Here is a 20,031-nt window from a genome sequence, read left to right as displayed (position 1 = left end):
TAGCTCTTTAGCTCACACATTCTCTCATATATACAATTTTTTTTTTTAAAGAGATAGGGTCTCCCTCTGTCATCTACGCTAGAGTGCAGTGACACCATCATAGCTCACTGCATCCTCAAACTCCTGAACTCAAGCGATCCTCCTGCCTCAGCCTCCCAAGTAGCTAGGTCTGCAAGCCCACTTCACCATACCCAACTAATTTTTAAATAATTTTGTAGAGACAGGGTCTCACTACTTCGTCCAGGCTGTTCTCAAACTCCCGTCTGTCCTCAAGTGATTCTCCTGCCAAATCAGGGATTGCTGGTGTGAGCCACCATGACTGGCCTGGGTAGCTCTACATTTTAATGTTTAGTAAAACTAGTCTGCCTTTTCAAAAAAACTATTCCTCTTTTCAAAATCACTCCAAAGTAAAGGACAAATACCAAATTTATCGCAATGGTTTGTTAAAAGAAAGGCACTGAATTGGGGGAGAGACAAGGGAGACGAACAATCAGAGGAAAAAATTGGAGAGGGATGCTCAAAGGAGAAGAATAAGCAGTTCATCTGTGGCAATACAGTTCTTCTTGAACACCTCTAATCGTGACCTCAAACTATCCCTAAGCATGGCTCCCAGCCTGATGACAGACCTCTCTTCACTTGGCTGTGCTAGTTTGGGGGGAGCTGGACTTATGTCACTTTGCAGATAACTTGCTGTGTGACCATGGGTGTGTTACTTTCCCTCTCTGACCTCCTGGATTATATGACCTCTGAAGTTTTTTTAAAAACTCTTTTTTTTTTTTTTTTTTTTTTTTGAGATGAAGTCTCACTCCATTGCCCAGACTGGAGTGCAGTGGCACGATCTCAGCTCACTGCAACCTCCACCTCCCAGGTTCAAGCAATTCTCCTGCCTCAGCCTCCCAAGTAGTTAGGATTACAGGCGTGTGCCACCATGCCTGGCTAATTTTTGTATATTTAGTAGAGACAGGATTTCACCATCTTGGTCAGGCTGATCTCAAACTCCTGACCTCAGGTGATCCACCCTCCTTGGCCTCTCAAAGTGCTGGGATTACAGGTGTGAGCCACAACACCCAGCCCTAAAAACTGTCTTTTTAACCCCATCAAACCCAACTTGGAATGGAACTTTGCCTTGTTTTGTTTTACTTTTAGGTTACTTTGGTTGATACAGTGTCGAATATTCTCAAGGGAATTGTTAACTTCTTGTGCTTCAAGGGAGGTCGTGAGACCTCTGATTCACCCTGTTCATCAGGGCAGAGACCTCCTCTGCCATCTCCTCCCACAGTCACTCAGCTCACAGTGATGGTTGCATAGCTCTCCTGTTAGAAGAGCCCTTAGAGTGGGCCCGCTGCATCTCCCTTGCAGTGTCCTCCTTGGTTCTGCTTTCTTGTACAACCCAAAACAAGGCCACCCTGCCTTATGAAGCACCTACTATGTGCCAAGTGCTCTATGAACTTTATTTAATCTTTACCACCATCACCCTACCATAACGTTAGTAGTATTTTTCTCGTTTACAGATAAGAACCCAAGACTCAAAAGAGTGATAAAAATTTACCCAAAGTCACACAGCTAGAAAGTGGTAGGTTTGGGATTTGAATTCATGTCTGTATGGTCCTCAAAGCCTGTGCTTTTTCCAGTACACCAGTGGTTTTCAAAGTGTGATTTCAAGAGCAGCAGCATCTTCTGGGAACTTGCTAGAAGTGCACATTCTCAGGCCCTGCCCCACACCCAGGTGTTTTAGTAAGCCCTCCTGGTAATTTCCGTACATGCTCAAGTTTTACCACTGCATGCCATGTCATTCCACTTCTGTACCTGGCTGCTGCTTCTCTTCACATTTGACCAAGAATTTATAAGTGATTTCTCTTTTTTCTTTTCTTTTCCTTTTTTTTTTTTTTTTTTTTTTTGAGACACAGTCTTGCTCTGTCACCCAGGCTGGAGTGCAGGGGTGTGATCATGGCTTACTGACTCAGGTGATCCTTTCCACCTCAGCCTCCCCAGTAGCTGGGGCTACAGGCACATGCCACCACGTCCAGCTAACTTTTTGTATTTTGGGTAGAGATGGGGTTTCAGCATGTTGCCAAAGCTGGTCTCAAACTCCTGGGCTCAAGCAATCCAGCCACCTCTGCCTCCCAGAGTGCTGGGATTATAGGCATGAGCCACCGCACTGGGCTAGATTATTTCATTTATCCTTATTAAATGTCAAATCCAGGACTGGATATTACTACGTCTCCAGAGCAGAAATGTGCTGCACACAGCCCCCCTTTCACACACACACACACACACACACACACACACACACACACACACACACTAGCCGGAGTAACCTTTCAAACTGCAGATATGATTTATTCCTTTTCTGCTTAAAATTCCTGAGTCTCCTCACTGTGCTGAGAACAAAGCCCAACATTGCTGCTCATAGGATAGTCCGTGAACCGAAAGCGTCGTCATCACCTAGTAGCTTGTGAGAAATGCAGAGTCTCAGGCCCTAACCAGCCCTTCTGAATCAGAATCTGCATTTTAACAAGGTCACAAAGTTATTTAAATGCACGTTAAACTTTAAGAAGCACCAGCCTATAGATTACCTGCCAAAAAGTCAGAGTTGCCGCCAGGCCCTTGCGTCTGTGTTGTGCTCTTTCTGGAACCCTTCTCTCTTTCCTCTCCCCTCCCTTCAGGTTTCAGGGTAGACTTGAGTTCTTAGGTTTGCACTCCTTCCCTGCCCCAAGTCTGGGTATATTGCTGCTCCCATGTATTCCCAACATATTGCTCTTAGCCTCTTAACCTACTGAGAGCATCTGGGACCTAGTGTTGTGATTGGCTGATGGCTCATCTGTGTCCCCTGACCTGCCTGAAAGCTCCTTGTGGGCATGTATGCTGTGAGGCTGGCACAGTGCCTGACACAGTAGGTGCTCAATAAGTAGTTAAACTAATTTATTTTTTCTTATTTTTTTTAAGACAAAGTCTTGCTCTTGTCCCCCAGGCTAGAGTGTAATGGTGCGATCTCGGCTCACTGCAACCTCCGCCTCCCGGGTTCAAGCGATTCTCCTGCCTCAGCCTCCTGAGTGGCTGGAATTACAGGCGCCTGCTACCACACTCAGCTAATGTTTGTGTTTTTAGTAGAGACGGGGTTTCACCATGTTAGCCAGGCTGGTCTCGAACTCCTGACCTCAGGACTCCTGACCTCCTGATCTCGAACTCCTGACCTCCTGATCTGTCCGCCTTGGCCTCCCAAAGTGCTTGGATTGTAGGCGTGAGCCACCACACCTGGCCTGTGAACTAATTTCTGTAGTGGTTTGAACATGGGCTTTGGGCTCAACCAGACTAAATCCTGTTTAATCCTAATACTGTTCAATGCTAATCCTGAGAGCCCGTCTGACTCTGTTTCCTCATCTGTGAAATGGGAACAAGAGTCCCCACCTCATAGGATTGTTTTCATTGAATTAGTCCATGGAAAGAACCTAGAACTGTGCTTAGCAGATAATCAGCATCCAATAAATGTTAGCTGCCGTTGTTATGAACATCATCTTCCAGTGTCCTCATTTGTAATGCAATTCACCTGCCTGAAAAGAGCATCCTTGTTCTTCCACATTCTGGCTGGGTGACCTTGGGCAAGTTACTTAACCTCTGGGTCTCTGGGTCTCAGATTAACACCGTCTGCAAAATGGTGACCAAAATCTCCAGGTACCTGTAGTTGTGAGGATACCACAAATCAATGTTTGTCAGTGCCTAGCAGGGCGCAGGGATTTGGTAAGCGGTAAGTGGAAAGAAGGAAGCAGGTCTATCACCGTGCCTTATACTTAGAAGGTGCTCAGTGACTCTGCCTTCTGGTTGTTTTTTGGTGGTGTTTTCCTGTTAGGGCATTCTTGCTGTGTCTTTTTGTTTTTGTTTTTTATGTGTGTACTTGCTCCATTGGTTTGAGACTGGAACAAAAGTGTATTAAAGTCTTTCAGGATTTGCTTTTCATTGCTCTGCAACCTGAGCTTCTCAGAGAGCCCTTGAGTTCCCTAGGGTGGTGTCGCTCAACTAAATCTGGAGGATTCTGTTTCAAAAGAAGGTAGAACTGCGGTAACTCCTTAGACTTAATTGGCTTGATAACCAGAGGAGACTGTGATCCCCTGCACTGGTTTCAAATCACATATCAGATGAGACAAAAAGGTCTGGTGTCCAGCTTCTTAGGAGGAGACATTCAGAGCACAGGTTATTGATGAGCAAGAAATAATGATAATCATACTTACATATAAGGGTTGTGGCTTACTGGTTATTAAATGTTTTCAAATCCATGTTCTTTTTTGAGCTCCACTTCTACCACATGAATCCATCCTAGTAAATGAGGACACAGCCCAGCAAAGTTGAAGTTGATTGCCCAGTGCTGCACAACTGAGGGGAGGGTATAACTCCCTGGCCTTATTTTGAGACCCCAGGTTCAGTGCTTTCCCTAGCAAGTGACAGCCATCACAGTATTGGTTATCAAGATGCAGTTTTAAATCTAGTCAAAGAGAAATACAGACCACTACATCCCTTCTGAGAGGTTTGTATTATCTGGGATAGACCCTTCTACCTAAGCAGTGGTTTTTGACCCTGACTGCACTTTAGGCTTACCTAGAACAGTGCTGCTTAAACTTTAACTCAGGGAACTTGCTGAAATGCAGGTTCTGATTCACTAGTTCTAGGGTAGGGCCCGAGATTCTGCATTTCTTTTCTCTTTTAAAATAAAATTTAGGGTGTACCAAGTGCATGCAGCTTTGTTACGTGGGTAGATTGGGTAGTGGGGAAGTCTGGGCTTTTAGTGTAACCATCCCCTGAATAATGTACATTGTATCCAGTAAGTAATTTCTCATCCCTCACCACCTCTACCCTTCAGAGCCTCCAGTGTCTATTATTCCACACTGTATGTCCCTGTGTACACATTATTTAGCTCCCACTTGCAAGCAAGGACATGCAGTATTTGACATTGTTTCTGAGTTGTTTCACATAAGATAATGGTCTCCAGTTTCATCCATGTTGCTGCAAAAGACATGATTTTATTCTTTTTTATGACTGAAGAGTATTCCATTGTGTGTGTGTGTGTGTGTGTGTGTGTACACATTTATACAGTGTCCCAAGTCCTAGATCTCCCTGCAGGCTTAGAAAGAAAAGGTGGGAGGTGCTGCTGGAGAGACACTGGGGCCGGTGGGTGGATGTTCCTCTGTGCCAAGCTAGGATTACTCTCACCTCAGTGTTCAGAACGGTGATGTTTTCTTTTGCCTCATTTATTATTTAAGTGGCATAAATACTATATAATCCTCTAAGAAAATTAGAAAATATAGATGCACAAAAAAGGAAAAAAGCTCATCACTAAGACATTTTGCCTCCTAAATATTTTTCCAAAGATAACAAAAAGGAATCCTGCCACACAATGTTCTAGCTCCTGCTTTTACTATGTAAATCTAAAGCTTGAACATTCCTACTCAAGAAATGTATCGGCCAGGTGCAGTGACTCACACTTATATCTCAGCACTGTGGGAGGCTGAGGCGGGAGGATTGCTTGAGCCCAGAAGTTTGAGACCAGCCTGAGTAATATAGGGAGATGCTGTATTTACAAAAAATAAAAAAAAATTGCAGAGCATGGTGTCATGTGCCTGTGGTCCCAGCTACTTGGGAAGTTGAGGTGGAAGGAACACTTGAGCCCAAGAGGTCAAGGCTGCAATGAACCGTGACTGCACCACTGCACTCCACCCCAGACAACAGAGTGAGACCCTGTCTCAAAAAAAGAAAAAAGAAACATGTCATCTTTCAATGACTATTTAAATGGACATATAATAATTTAACCCATTCCACTAACATTTGACATTTTACTATTGTAAGTAGTGAATTTTTTTTTTTTTTTTTTTTTTTGAGATGGAGTCTCCCTTTGTCACCCAGGATGGAGTACAGCTCCCTGCAACTTCCGCCTCCCCGGTTCAAGCAATTCTCCTGCCTCAGCCTCCCAAGTAGCTGGGATTACAGGCATGTGCCACCACACCTGGCTAATTTTTATTCTTTTAGTGGAGATGGGGTTTCACCATGTAGTCCAGGCTGGTCTTGAACTCCTGACCTCAGGTGATTTGCCCCCCACTTGGCCTCCCAAAGTGCTGGGATTACGGGCATGAGCTACCGCGCCCGGCCAGTAGTGAACTATTTTAAATAATGCTGTTGGCAAACACCCTTTCATGTATACATTTTGGCATACCTGACATATTTTTCTTAACATACCTAGAAGCAAAATTACAGAGTCAAAGAGTATGTACTTTTGGGGGACTTTTGGATACAGAGTGCCAGATAAACCCGCAGTAGTGTTCCAGTTTATAATCCCTATAGCCATGTGAAAATACCAAGACGGTGACATTTTAATATCTAAAATAGACAGTGTCATCGGATACAGCCATTAGTTCTAAGTTGAACTTCTGAATTGCTTTTGGTTGCCAACTTAAGTATTATATTCAAAGATTCTAGCATATTACGAAAATATCCTTTGCTGTTTTTCATCTCTTGATCCTTCTAAGATAAATTGATGTGTGGTTTGTTGATAGTATCTTTGTGTGAGGATTGTTTTTCAAAAATTCAAGGTTGAGTTTTGTTTTGTTTTGTTTTTTAACAACTTTTGGGTGGCTGTTTTTGCCAGCAATACAGGATTTGCCTTCTTTATATTTTGGTTAACTGGAATTCAGGAACAGAGGGGAATTAGAGGGAAAAAGAGGGCAGGGTTTATTTCTCTCACATGACGCACTTGCATTCTAACCAATGACATACGAGGGTTGGCAAAAGGTTCCAATGAGGAAGGGCCAGAATCTTCAGATGCCTAGTCAGGTGAAGGAAGTCCCCTGATGCAGAGGAAATCAGATGCTGTACCCAGCCTGCAGTTGGGAGGCTTTCCATCACTACTCAGAGAGAAAGAAGAAAAATCGATTTGTTTTTGTATTCAAGCCATCCCATACTATGAAACCCTCCCCTTTGTACCAGCATGGAATGTCTCTAGAGAGATTTTCAAGGAACTGGTGATAGCAGTTGTCCATGGGGACCTGAAGTGGGAGGAACATTTATTTTTCATGGCATACCCAATTGTGCTGTTTGGATTATTTACTGCAATTTGCTTTTTCAAAAAATGTTCATGCTAGTTGCTTTTAAAAAGCCTTACTCGCCTATGGTTATGCAAGATGTTAGCATTAGGGGAAACTGGGTGAAGAATGGATGGGAACCCTCTGTAGTCTCTCTGTAACTGTTCTGCAAATCTAAATTTACTTAAAAGTAAAAAGTTCTTTTTTAAAAAAAAAAGACAGAGGGAAAAAATACTGTCTTCCTATCCTTCCTATCCAAATTGCCCCGTGAGGCAATTTATCTACTAGTCTTGTCATTTCTTTTAAAGATTTTCCTGCTCTCCTAATTCATCTGGCCTCCTGATTGCCAAATACAGTACCCCTGTCTTAGCCATGGCACTGTGTTTATGGGGGGCAGGCTTTCCTAATGAACATCAGCTGGCAGATACTTGTAAACGTTCGCAACAAATCGGAGGAAAAACTCCATGAAGATATTGCTTAAAATACTTTGACCAAGCTATGTGTCTGCAAAAAGTGTACTGAATTCCGAACCTTTTACAAATTCAGAAGCCTGTATAGATCATTCTGCATTTTTGGCGAGCCCCCTCACTAAGTGATCCTGATTTCCTATAAAACTGAGTTTCACTGAGAGTCATCTGAGTGTGTGTGTGTGTGTGTGTGTGTGTGTGTGTGTGTGTGTGTGTGTGTGTGTGTTGGTTAGTTGGTTGCTTGGTTAGTTGGACGGGGTGTAACTTGATGGATGGGAGGGCTGTGGAGACAGGTGATCAGGATACTGTGGCCAATGTCCAGGTGGGAGGAAATAACCATCTGAAATGCAACAGCAGTGAAAGGTTAGGGAGAGCAGTCAGATACAGAAACTGACTTGAGTTGGTGATTTAGGCATGTGGAAGACAAAAGTTCATTGTTCAGACTGCGCAGAAGGAAGAGAATCTGGCAGCTCTTCTAGTTCCTTGCAGGGGTGAAGCGCTATTATTAAGGGAAAGAGATGCAATGGGCCTTTCTTGCCTTTGATTCCCAGGTGCCTATGCTGCATGCAGACGTTTCCTGAGTCCCCATGCTGTGCCAGGCACTGTTCATCGTGCTGCTCCCACAGAGATCGCATTCAAGGGTAGAGGGACATGCAGTACCCAAATAAACACATACATATAGTACATGTCAATTAGATAAGTCCATGAGGAGAAATAGATAAGGGACTAGAGAAATGGGTAATGGGAGCCCTGAGGTTGTTTTTTAGATAGAATGGTCAGTGCAGGCTTCTCTGAGGAAGTGATATTTGAGAGACCTGAATGAAATAAGAAGGAGATGTGCCATTGGGCGTGGTAGCTCACACTTGTAATCCCAGCACTTTGGGAGGCCGAGGTGGGCAGATCACCTGAGGTCAGGAGTTGAAGACCAGCCTGGGCAATGTGGTGAAACACCGTCTCATCTAAAAATAGAAAAATTAGCGTGGTGTGGTCGTGGGCACCTGAAGTCCCAGCTACTCGGTAGGCTGAGGCAGGAGAAGCACTTGAACCTGGGAGGCAGAGGTTGCAGTAACCTGAGATCGTGCCATTGCACTCCAACCTGGGTAACGAGCGAAACTCCATCTCAAAAAAAAGAAAAGAGATGTGCCATGCAGGTGCCTGTGGGAAGGGCATTCCAGCAGAAGGCACAGTAAAGACGAAGGCCCTGAGGGGTGCAGAAGGGTTTGTTGTCAGGACAACAAGGGGGCCCGTGTGGCTGAGCTGAGCGAGGAGAGTGGGAGGTGACGGAGGCCAGCATGGTTTTGGAGAAACTTGTAGGAACATCTCTTGGTAACATAGGAGCTTTTGACAGTGTGAACCAGTTGCTATACAGAGAAATGGAATTAATTAAATGTCCTGGAGCTTTATTCCCTGCTAGCTATCCTGGGAGTTACACACTATAAATGGTTAAAAGAACATTGATCCAGAAGCGGGGAGACATGGCTCCTGTGTGACAGCCTTCCCTTTTGCCCAGGTGTTAATTACTTTGTGGCTTACTCCTGAAAGTGCAGAATTGTTGTCTTGTGGCACTCTTGGGGGCATTTGGGAGACAATGTTTACGAGGTCTTCGGGCTTCATGGGTCAGAGGGTGTTGACACTGGGTCAGTTAAAGCAACATTAAGGTGGTATGACTTGATCTTCCTCAGAGGATCTTCTTCACTTCTCCCCAATCCAACCCTGGCCTCTCTTCTGAGCAGGATTGGTTGCCATGGTCTTTACTGCTTTTCTCCCTGATGTGTGAAACAAGCGCCTTCTATGTGCCTGGGGTCGCGCCAATCAACTTCCACCAGAACGATCCTGTAGAAATCAAGGTAAGTGTGTTCCTGGATTTTTGGAGCCTCTGTGCTAGGCAGCGTGGCTGGAGCACCATGGTGAGCTGCTCGTGTCCATCCTGTGGTTGCAGAGGAGAAGGAATAGTGCCAGTTACCCTGGAACTCTGCCTCTCCCTCTCCCTGTGCCTCTGGTTCTTCGTCCCCTCTCCATTTCCGGTTCTTTCTGTGTCTCTGTCCCTGTGTATGCGTTTGTATATGTGCATCTCGGTCTCTTTCTCACTCTCACTTTTGCTCTCAAGTATTCTGTCTCTGTCGTGTATGTGTCCATCTGTTTTTGTGCCTTTGTCTTGCTCCACCTGCCTCTTTAGCATCTCTGCCTCCCTTTCGCACCTGCTCCATTTTCTTCTCTGTTACCAGCTTTGTCTGCATAACTCCTAGTGTCTGCTTATATTGTTCATATATTGTGAGCATCTCTTTTCCTTGGCAGTTAGACTGGTAACTTGCAGGAACAGTCATTAAAATAACTTTTATTTACATGCCAGGCATATGCATGGCTTAGCTCAGGATGTCCCCCGAGGGGCTAATTCTATATGTTACACAGATTTCCTATTCATTTTACAGATGGGGAAACTGAGGCCTGGGAAGGAAAATTAACATGTTCAAGGTCACATAGTGAGGAAGACATAGGGTTAGTTCAAACCCCATCTCTATTTAGAGGAGATGTGGTCTTTCTCTGTTGCCTAGGCTGGAGTGCAGTGGCATGAGCATAGCTCACTGCAACCTTGACCTCCCAGGCTAAAGCGATCCTTCTGCCTCAGCCTCCCAAGTAACTGGGACTGCAGGTGTGCACCACCATGCCTGGCTAATTTTTTTTTTCTTTTAAGTAGAGATGAGGTGTCACTATGTTGCACAGGCTGGTCTTGAACTCCTGGGCTCAAACAGTTCTCATGTTTCAGCCTCCCAAAGTGCTGGGATTATCAGGCATTAGCCACCACACCCAGCCCAAGACCCCATCTCTTAACTACTGCAGTACCTTCTTCCCACTACCTCTGTCAAAAGCTCCCTCCAGAGCAGAGCAGTGGCCTGGAGATACCAGGGCTGCTCTGGCTTCCGGTCCCATATAGCTGAGTATGTGAGGGTGGACGCGCCTTGGGTGGAAAGAGAGGGAGTGGGAGGCACCATAAAGGTGGGACACATCTCTCTGTTACGTGCATTGTTTTCCCATTGTCCTGAGTGAGAATGCTAAGAACCACAAAATTGTTAAAACAGACCTTTTGGCCATTTTTCCTCAAGCAATTCATGGAATGTTTAATAGAGGTCCTTAATCCCTTCAGTTTCACATCCAGAAAGCTCTGGAACTCAGTTTTTCCAAGCACATTTGAGGCAAGAACTGACCAGAACTGAACATGAAGCTATTTATTGACTTTTTTTTATCCCACTTTATATGAATATTTTTGCATTTCTCTGCACAAATAGTTATTGAATATGAGGTACTGTCCAGACCCAGCTTGGCTATGGTTTGTATACCACATTGCCTTCCAAAATCTGGAAATTTTCTTTTTTTGAGATGGAGTCTTGCTCTGTCGCCCAGGCTGGAGTGCAGTGGCATGATCTCGTCTCACTGCAACCTCTGCCTCCTGGGTTCAAGCAATTATCCTGCCTTAGCCTACTGAGTAGCTGGGAATGTAGGTGTGTACCACCACGCCTAACTGATTTTTGCGTTTTTAGTAGAGATGGGGTTTCACCATGTTGGCCAGGCTGGTCTCAAACTCCTGACCTCAGGTGATCTGCCTGCCTCACCCTCCCAAAATGCTGGGATTACAGGGAATCCGGAAAATTTCTAATCCCAAAAAAGATTGTAGACCTGTATTCCAAAAATCTTCTATACTTTCGGGTGGTGTATGAGGAATGGTCAGTAGTTCCTAAATAGTAAAGGTAGCTTCACTCACGTTTGGATTAAAATTTTATTTTTTGTAACATTTTGATGGGTTCTGTTTTGTCTGTGGTTTCCAGAGCTATATTCTGTGTGCTTATAGCATTTCCTAAATATTCTCCTTCATTGTCTTAAACTTTATTTTTTTATGGCTTTACCATATTTAATTGAAAGAATATATCATGGTTTATTGATCAATTTCCCATTGCAGGGGCTTTGAGTTGAAGTTGTTTTTCATTTTTCCTCTCTTCTTTCATTCAGCCCTTTGTACCTACTTTGTACCTACTTTGTACCTAGCTCTAAAGCTAGTGAGTGAGTACCTACTTTGTACCTAGCTCTAAAGCACTGGAGTTACAGAGGTGGCCAAGGCACACATGGTCCTTGTCCTTATAGAGCTTAAATCTTAAATGCTAATGGGAGAAACTGATTTTCAAAAAAACAGGGAAACTAATTAACATTTTATCAGACATGCTATAAAGTAAACAGTTGAAGACTGACAGTCCAGTGGATATTGGGGGGTTCCTTTAGATACCCTGGTGAAGGAAGGCCTCACAGGCAAGGGGAGAGCTGAGACCTGAATATGAGGAGAAGCCAGGCGAGCACACAGTAGGTCAGAAAGGAGCAGTGGGTCAAAGCCTGAGGCAGGAGAGAGCATGACTGACTCGAGGAGCTGAAGGAAGAAGATCACTGTGGTTATGAATAAGGAGTGAACTTCGTTGCTCCTAAAATGCTTTTTTCCCTTATTTGGAGTTATTTCCTTAGGAAAGATGCCCAAAAGTGAAATTACTGTGTCAAGGGATAGTAGCATGTTCAAGAATCTCACAATGTATTGAATTTGATTGTGATTTTCAACTAAATCTGTAATGTAGTCTAAATGGAATGAAATGTGAAATAATTCAGAATTGAGGGCAGTACATTATATAGTATACTGCTGTCATTTCCGCTAATTCATTTGCCTATTAGATAATATTACCAAGTGTACTAAAGATGTGTGGGTACCAGGAAGGATTATTGGTCATCTTGGTTTCTGCTGGATTCCCATCAGGCTGTGAAGCTTACCAGCTCTCGAACCCAGCTACCTTATGAATACTATTCACTGCCCTTCTGCCAGCCCAGCAAGATAACCTACAAGGCAGAGAATCTGGGTAAGTTCTTCTCCCACACTGCTGTCAACTTGTCCCCAGGGGGAACCCAGCATGATTTTTATAATGATAACAACAGTTAACTTTGCTATATTCTAGACACTGGTCTATATTGTTTACATACCTGTTAGCTTATTTAAACCTCGTAACAGTCCCAGGGAGACAGTTGCTGTGTTTATTCCCATTTTGCAGGTTAAGTGACTTGTCTTTGTTTATACTGTGGACAAAGGCATCCTCTGTTTTCTTCACAAAACAGCCAAAGTGATCTTTGTTTTGGATCCACAGTCAGTCTTCAGACTTGGAGCATTTGGCTTCTACTTACACCTCTTCTTCTTGATTTCTAGATATCTCCTCTCTGGTGGCTTCATCACCTCCTCTGCTTTAAATGGAAAGGGAGAGTGAGTGCCTCTGCCCTGAATGCAAGCAGAGATGCCACCACAGTTCTTGCTGAACTCTGCAACACTCATGTCAAATAATGTGAGGCGCCCAGTGCAGTGTCTGACATAAATATTCCATAACTAGTAGCCATTTTATTCTCATTTAAATAATTCTCCATTTGGCAGGATTTCAGGTGTAGAGGCATCTATTCATGACACAGTTATTAGTGCTTCCTCTATGACTGTGTTAGGTCCTAGAGATAAAAGCATGGAAAGATGCTCTCCCTGACCTCAAGGAACTTAAGAGACTTTCTTTTCTTACACCTTAGGAAGGAGAAAGGAGAGAACTGGTTCTTGAGCAGGCCCCTGAAAGGGCTGCCTTCTCCATCAGGGCTACCCATGGCTCAGATATTTCTGGAACCCCTAGCTGACAAATGTATCTACTGCCAGGTATTGGGGGTCCTGGACCAGTTGGAGGCACGCCTTGGAGGCAGTATAACCAAAATTGGGTAGCACCATCTCCCCTAATACCAGCTGTGCCGAAGTCTTGCCTTGTAGCATTGAACAGAGATTGGCCTCAGAGCCTGGGCTGGCCTCCACCGACTGCAGTGGTGCAGCTCGTGGCCCTGCCACTTGTCATCTGTGGACCAGTGCCTGCCTGCCGTTGCCCTCTTTTCCTCTCCACACCATGCCATCCTCCAGCCACCTTACCTCTCCCCGGGAAGCCTGACCCACTTGGTGCTCCAGGGTCCTGATGTCAGGCCCCTCACAACTGTACCTCCCTTCTCCTGGGAGCTGCTGTGGACCCTTTGGCAGCCCAAGGCTCTATAGTTACGCACTCTTAGTGTGATCCTGGGTGACTTTAACTTCTCTCAACCTCTGCCAAATCTTCCTAAAGCTGGAGAAAGTTCCTGCTTCATAGAAATGGAGATTTCTGTATACAAGTGTTATCCTGCCATATTGTATCTCATTCTGTCTTTGTAGTGCCTGCCTTCATGGCCTAAGGGCTCTTTGACTGGAGGGATTATGTCTCACGATCCCCTCTCTTCTCAGCTTCTAGCCCAGTGCCTGACACATAGTAGGCATTTGATAAGAGTTAGTGTCTCACCTGAGTGGAGCAAGACCATCCTTAATTGCATGACCATTGGATTGTAAGCCATTTACATCATCATCCTCATCGTCATCATTAGTACCGAGAGGGCTCATCTTATGAGCTAGGCACTGTTGTAAGCATTCCTGTGCCTTAACTTATTCAATTCTCACAACAACTCTAACTTATTAATTCTCACAATAAGGGGTAGATTCTCTTACTCTCTCCTTATTATAAATAAGGGAGGTGAGGCACAAGGAGGTAAAGTCACTCACCTAGTAAGTGGCAGAACTCCAGGAACTCTGGCTCCAGAATCCATGCCCATAAGTACCACACTGTACAGCAGCTTCTGTGATTCTCATAGTAACTCTGTAAGCTTAGTATTTCATAGTAGAGGGAACAGCGTCTTCAAGGGTTTGAAAGACTTATTCAGGGTCACATGGCCAATAGGTGGAGAAATTGAGATTTTTTAAACTCAGGTTTTTTTTACCCTAAAGCCAGAGTTATTTCTGTTGTCCCAGGCTGCCTTCTCCAGAAAGGCCCATAGGGCTGTCTGAGGGCTGTGCTAATGGTGTCACATTGATGGAGATCCTTGGCAGGTGTTCTGGATAGAACCTCGGACTCTGGGAGGCTCCACATTCGTGGCTTACTGCTCATTGTTAAAAGGAGTACTTCCGTGTATAAAATGAGCCATTTCCCTCATGTCTATAATCCCAGCACTTTGGGAGGCCAAAGCAGGTGGATCACCTGAGGTCAAGAGTTCAAGACCAGCCTGGCCAACGTACTAAAATACAAAATTGAAAAAAATTCACAAATCTCTACTAAAAATACAAAAATTAGCTGGGCATGGTGGTGCACGCCTGTAATCCCAGCTACTTGGGAGGCTAAGGCAGGAGAATCGCTTGAACCCAGGAGGCAGAGGTTGCATTGAGCCGAGATTGCACCATTACACTCCAGCCTGAGCAACAGAGCAAGACTCTGTCTCAAAAACAAAACAAAAAAAGAAATAGAAATGAGCCATTTCCTGACCATTATGTCCCCCTTCTTGGTTTAAACTTAATTTTTAAATACCAAGAAGCTATTCCACCATGCTTGGTCTGCCAAGCTCTTTCTGTAGCTCTTTCTCTCCTCAAGCAAGATCCTCGTTGACAGGAGATAAAATGGGCAGTAGGAAATGTTATGGAGGAAAGAGGCCAGGGGTTTAGCATTACCACCACCGCCTTGTATCACCACAAGCAGGTCTCTGATCCTCAGCTTGTTGTCTTTAAAATGCCGTTTCAGCAGTGGACTCTGCATATGTCTTACTGTGTCCTCGCTCTTCACTGGCCAGTCCATCCCTGGGTTTTGCAGGCTCACCTGCATTGCCAGCCTTCCAAAACAGGGTGGAGAGGTGAGGCCTTCATCCAGGCCCTTCCTCACCCTCTGCCTCTCCTGTGTGCCTCCTCCACACTCAAAGCATCGCTTGCCAGGGCTGCTTCTGTGCCCTGACCTCTCCTCTGCGCCTCAGATCTCGATATCTAAGTGCCCACTTGATATATCCAAACTGAAAATGCCTTCAATGTAAATTTGCTGTTCTTCCTGTTTTCCCACCTAGAACCTAGTTGTAGAAACCTCAGAGTCTTCCTAATATGCACCACCCCTCACTCATGCCTTGTTTACAGTCAGCAATGCTTCCCCTGGATTTCACCTCCTCAGAGCTCCTGTGTACTCTTCTCCACCCTCACCAGCACCTGTTCCAGCCACCAGCGTCACTCATGCATGACTGACTGCCATCACTGCCGCCACCCCCCCCACCCCACCGCTCACTGCCAGTTCCTTGCATCCTCTGTTTTCTTCACAAAACAGCCAGAGTGATCTTTCTGGAACCAGACTCAGATAACGTCTTTCTCTACCCTTTATTGGATTTTGTTGCTTTCTAGGTCAAACTGGTCAAGATCAAACTGTGTGTGTCCCACAGGCCCCTGTGGTCTAGCACTGGCCCATCTCTGCAGCTCATCTGAGCTTTCTGCACTGTAGCCACACAGGCCTCTCAGGTTCAGTGCCTCTCCCCGCCCCAAAGGGGCCTTTGCACATGCTGTGCTGTCTGGAATATTCTTCCCCCATTTCTTTGCCTAGTTAACTTCTCTCTTCCTTTCAAGTACCACTTCCTCAGGGAAGCTGTCCTAGACCCACTCCCTTGTGTCTACAGCAAGTTATATATTCTCATTTTGCTGATTATTCAGCAAAGTCTATCTTCCTGCTAGGCCATGCACTCTATGAGTACGTCTATTCAACTTTGTATCTTTAGGGCCTGGCAGGTAGCCAGTACCCAGTACATGTTCATGGATGAATGAATGACTAGATGACTAGGGAGAGTGCGCTATTGAGCAGATCCACCCTGGAGGAAAAGTGCGAGACCAAGTGCATGTGGAGGTGTCTTCATCTTGTCCATCAATTGTTGAACAGCTCAGAATGAAAGCACCATGGGGTTTGCTTGATAGTCCCTAACTGCTCAGTGCCTGTTAGGGTGACATCTGGCAGCAGGTTACTCTGAGGCAAAAGGCACACAAGGGGTGCCACTTCATTGTGTCAAAAGATGTTTTGGCTAAAAATCTCAGGTGCTGGGTTTCACCCCACTCCCTTCCCTGCTGGAACCAGGAACTGAAGACACAGAGATAAATAGGAAACAGTCTAACAGTAACGAGCTCATAGTCAGTTAGGGGAGTCAGAAACACAACTGTATTAGCACATTGTACAAAGTAGATCCTTAACATAGAAATGAGTGCTGATGATAAAATAGCGTTTGGTGCCTGCCTACTCTGTGCCTGCTACTTTATTGGATTGACTTCCTTTATTTCTCACTGTAACCCTGTGAGGTGGGTACTGTTATTATCCCATTTTATGGATGAGGACATTGAGGCTCAGTGAGGTGGAGTGACTTACCAAGACTGCTAAGGCAGGCAGCCGGGACTCAGAGCCATCTCTCCACTGCATAATGCCGCCCTCACACAGAGGGCAGTCAGGGGAGGGAGTGATGGGCTTGTCCTGAGGGGTTAGGAGGGGCTTCCCAGAGAGAGTGAAATGAAAACTGGGCTTCCTGGGGAGGCCAGGAGCATGGGGCAGGGAACAGCACTCCCGGAGAAGGAAACAACTGAGGCCCAGAGGCATAGAAGGATGTGGTGGTAGATGAGTGCTAAGGGGTCTGGTAGCACTAGAGCCCAAAGGAGGAAGGTGGCAGGTGGGGGTTAGCTGGGCCAGTTGGGTGTGAACTGATGGGGAAGGGCATTGGCTGTCAGGCTGAGGCACTGCTGAAGTCCTTGGGAGCCCATTTTTGCCCTGCAGTCCTGTGTCTCTGTGACTCTGCTGACCTCAGCAACCTCAGGGCTGAAGCTCTGAGCTCGATCTGTCTCTCTTACGGCAGGAGAGGTGCTGAGAGGGGACCGGATTGTCAACACCCCTTTCCAGGTTCTCATGAACAGTGAGAAGAAGTGTGAAGTTCTGTGCAGCCAGTCCAACAAGCCAGTGACCCTGACAGTGGAGCAGAGCCGACTTGTGGCCGAGCGGATCACAGAAGACTACTACGTCCACCTGTAAGTCGCCCTCTACTCCCTGCTGCCTCAGGCTCACACAGGGGAGGGCACTGACGGGAGAGGCAGTTGAGAGGGACTGAGCGGGGCCTTCACTTTCCAGCATTGCTGACAACCTGCCTGTGGCCACCCGGCTGGAGCTTTACTCCAACCGAGACAGCGATGACAAGAAGAAGGAAAAAGATGTGCAGTTTGAACACGGCTACCGGCTCGGCTTCACAGATGTCAACAAGGTAGAGTGTCTTTGGCGTGCTCACAGGGCCAGGAGCCACACCTCACGAGTCCCGGGCCACAGAAAAGGTGGGGCTCGGCCACAGCAAGTTTCTCCAGGTGCCCTGGGCATGATGGTCTGTCAGAGGTCCGAGTGCTCCGGGCAAGGCCCTGGGAGATGCTACAGGGAGGTGAAGGCACAGTTCTTAGGAAGTCAGGTTCCATTTTCCTAAGATTAAAACAACATCAAAAAAAATGTGGAACTTCATCAGTATGTAGGAGAGAGGGCTAAGCAGTGGTCAAGAGCGTGCAGGCTCCCTGGGTTTGAATCCTGCCTCTCCCACTTACTAGTTGTCTGAGTGACCCTGAGCCTGTGGTTCCTTAGCTGTAAAATACATGCAGCAGCAGTGGTGGGGTAAATTAGCGCATCCGTGTGAGCACTTCCCAGCACAGCCCTGGAGACTCAGCTAATAATGTGGTGGTTATAGCCCTGATTCTCTTATCTTTCTTTCTAAACTGAAAGATATTAGTTAGGGAATAAATGACAAAAACATTTCTTTTGAGGGGCAGCCCCTGTCGCCAAAGGGCATCTGTCCTAACTGGGAAGAGAACCGACAGTGGGAGGCTCTAGGTCTCAAGTCCCAGCTGCCTTTCACTGGCTGTTAACGGCAGGGGAGGTCAGAGGGAGCTCCTTTTACACTCAGGTTGTCACAGAGGAGGTGGGCCATGAGAAGATGGTCGGCTTTTGCTGTGTGGAGTTGGGAGTGGCATTCTAGTTGGAGTGAATGCAGGGTAGGGACTGCTTCATGAGACAGTGGGCGCAGGGGAGGCTGGGTGAACTCATGTGACTTAGATGATTACACTCAGTTCTGTCAGGGTCAGAGGATAGAAGGCCTTGAATGCCTGGCTGAGAGAATTGGGCTTTTGTCTGATAAGCCCCAGGGAGCCCTTGAAGAGCTTCTGAGTAGGGGGGTGATGAGAATAGTGTTTTAGGAAGGTTGGTACAACCAGGCATGCTGGGCGAGGCGAGGACCCTAATACCTGGAGAGTATCCCTAAGTGATGTTCTGCTGTGCTCTCTCTGTTGCTGCATTTCAGATCTACCTGCACAACCACCTCTCATTCATCCTTTACTACCACCGGGAGGACATGGAAGAGGACCAGGAGCACACGTACCGTGTCGTCCGCTTCGAGGTGATTCCCCAGAGCATCAGGCTGGAGGGTGAGTGGGGAGGTGTGGCCGGAGGGGCAGGGCTGGATGGGCCTGGGCTTCTCCACCCAGGGTCTTCGCACTCTTCTCCCTCCTGAGCTGGCCGATGGGCTCGGGTGAGGCATGTGGGCCCAGCCAAGGTAGGATCACGGTATTCTCATTAGAGAAGGTGGGTAGGGGGGCAGCTGACAGCGGCAGTGTCACGGGTTGGACACCTTACTAGTTTACCCCTTCCCAGCAATCCCAGGAGGTACGTGGTGATTACAGATGAGGAACTAGAGCCTCAAAAGGGGCTGCTGACTTGGCCAAGACCAAACAGCAAGTTGGGGCTTTGTTGGGCCTCTTCACAAGAACCAGCCAGCTCACCGTGGGTTGAGAACAAGGAGCCAGGGTACCGACAAAGCCCATAGGCAGCAGGTTTCTTCGTTCCTCTCCCTCTGTGTGAGTGATTGGCATAAACTAAAATCTGCCCAGGGTCAACAGGTGTGCGGGAGTTTCAGAGCCCAGCACAGTCCTGATGGGCCTCATAGGAGCCGGTCTGGCTTTGCCTCACCTCTTGGCCCTTGATCACCACAGTGTGCTTTTCAATTAAGCAGCATGCCCAGCCTTTTGACATCGTTGGTGGTATTTGGACTTTTTTTTTTTTTTTTTTTTTTTTCACTGTGGAACTTAGTGTTCAAACAAAATTAGACCCAGAAGTCCCAAACATAGATCCTGCCCTTCAAGAGCTCCGTAGCGCATCTACTGCTGGGAGCTTCCTGAGTGCCGTTCTACGTTTGTGTATGTGATGGTTTTCAGGCCACCTGCTGCCCCACTGGGTCTTCGAGCTTGGAGTCTCCTTTTCTTTTCTTGTAGCTTTTTCTTTTAGCTGTCTCCTTTTCTTTTCTTTTAGATTTTTCTTTTAGCTGTCTCCTTTTCTTTTCTTTTTTTCTTTTTCTTTTTTTTTGAGACGGAGTCTCGCTCAGTCGCCCAGGCTGGAGTGCAGTGGCGCGATCTCGGCTCACTGCAAGCTCCACCTCCTGGGTTCACGCCATTCTCCTGCCTTAGCCTTCCAAGTAGCTGGGACTACAGGCGCCTGCCGCCACGCCTGGCTAATTTTTTGCATTTTTAGTGGAGACGGGGTTTCGCCGTGTTAACCGGGATGGTCTCGATCTCCTGACTTCGT

General features: G+C 46.3%; 1 protein-coding gene across 3 annotated transcripts in view; it reads left to right on the top strand.

Annotated features, from left to right (window-relative positions):
* LOC105496181 (transmembrane 9 superfamily member 4) overlaps nt 1–20,031 on the top strand; it is a 56,327-nt gene that overhangs the window by 13,325 nt on the left and 22,971 nt on the right. For 2 of the 3 annotated variants that reach the window (XM_011766332.2, XM_071079520.1), the window contains exons 2-6: nt 9,265–9,378; nt 12,318–12,417; nt 17,282–17,450; nt 17,551–17,680; nt 18,755–18,878. In XM_011766332.2, coding sequence (XP_011764634.1) covers nt 9,265–9,378; nt 12,318–12,417; nt 17,282–17,450; nt 17,551–17,680; nt 18,755–18,878 — 637 coding nt within the window. Of the gene's footprint in view, nt 1–9,264; nt 9,379–12,317; nt 12,418–17,281; nt 17,451–17,550; nt 17,681–18,754; nt 18,879–20,031 lie in introns of those variants that run through there. The other variant, XM_011766333.3, reaches the window with a different exon arrangement.

The sequence above is a fragment of the Macaca nemestrina genome, chromosome 15, assembly GCF_043159975.1.
Source record: "Macaca nemestrina isolate mMacNem1 chromosome 15, mMacNem.hap1, whole genome shotgun sequence".
Classification (NCBI taxonomy): Eukaryota; Metazoa; Chordata; class Mammalia; order Primates; family Cercopithecidae; genus Macaca; species Macaca nemestrina.
This window is presented reverse-complemented; position numbering and strand designations above follow the sequence as displayed.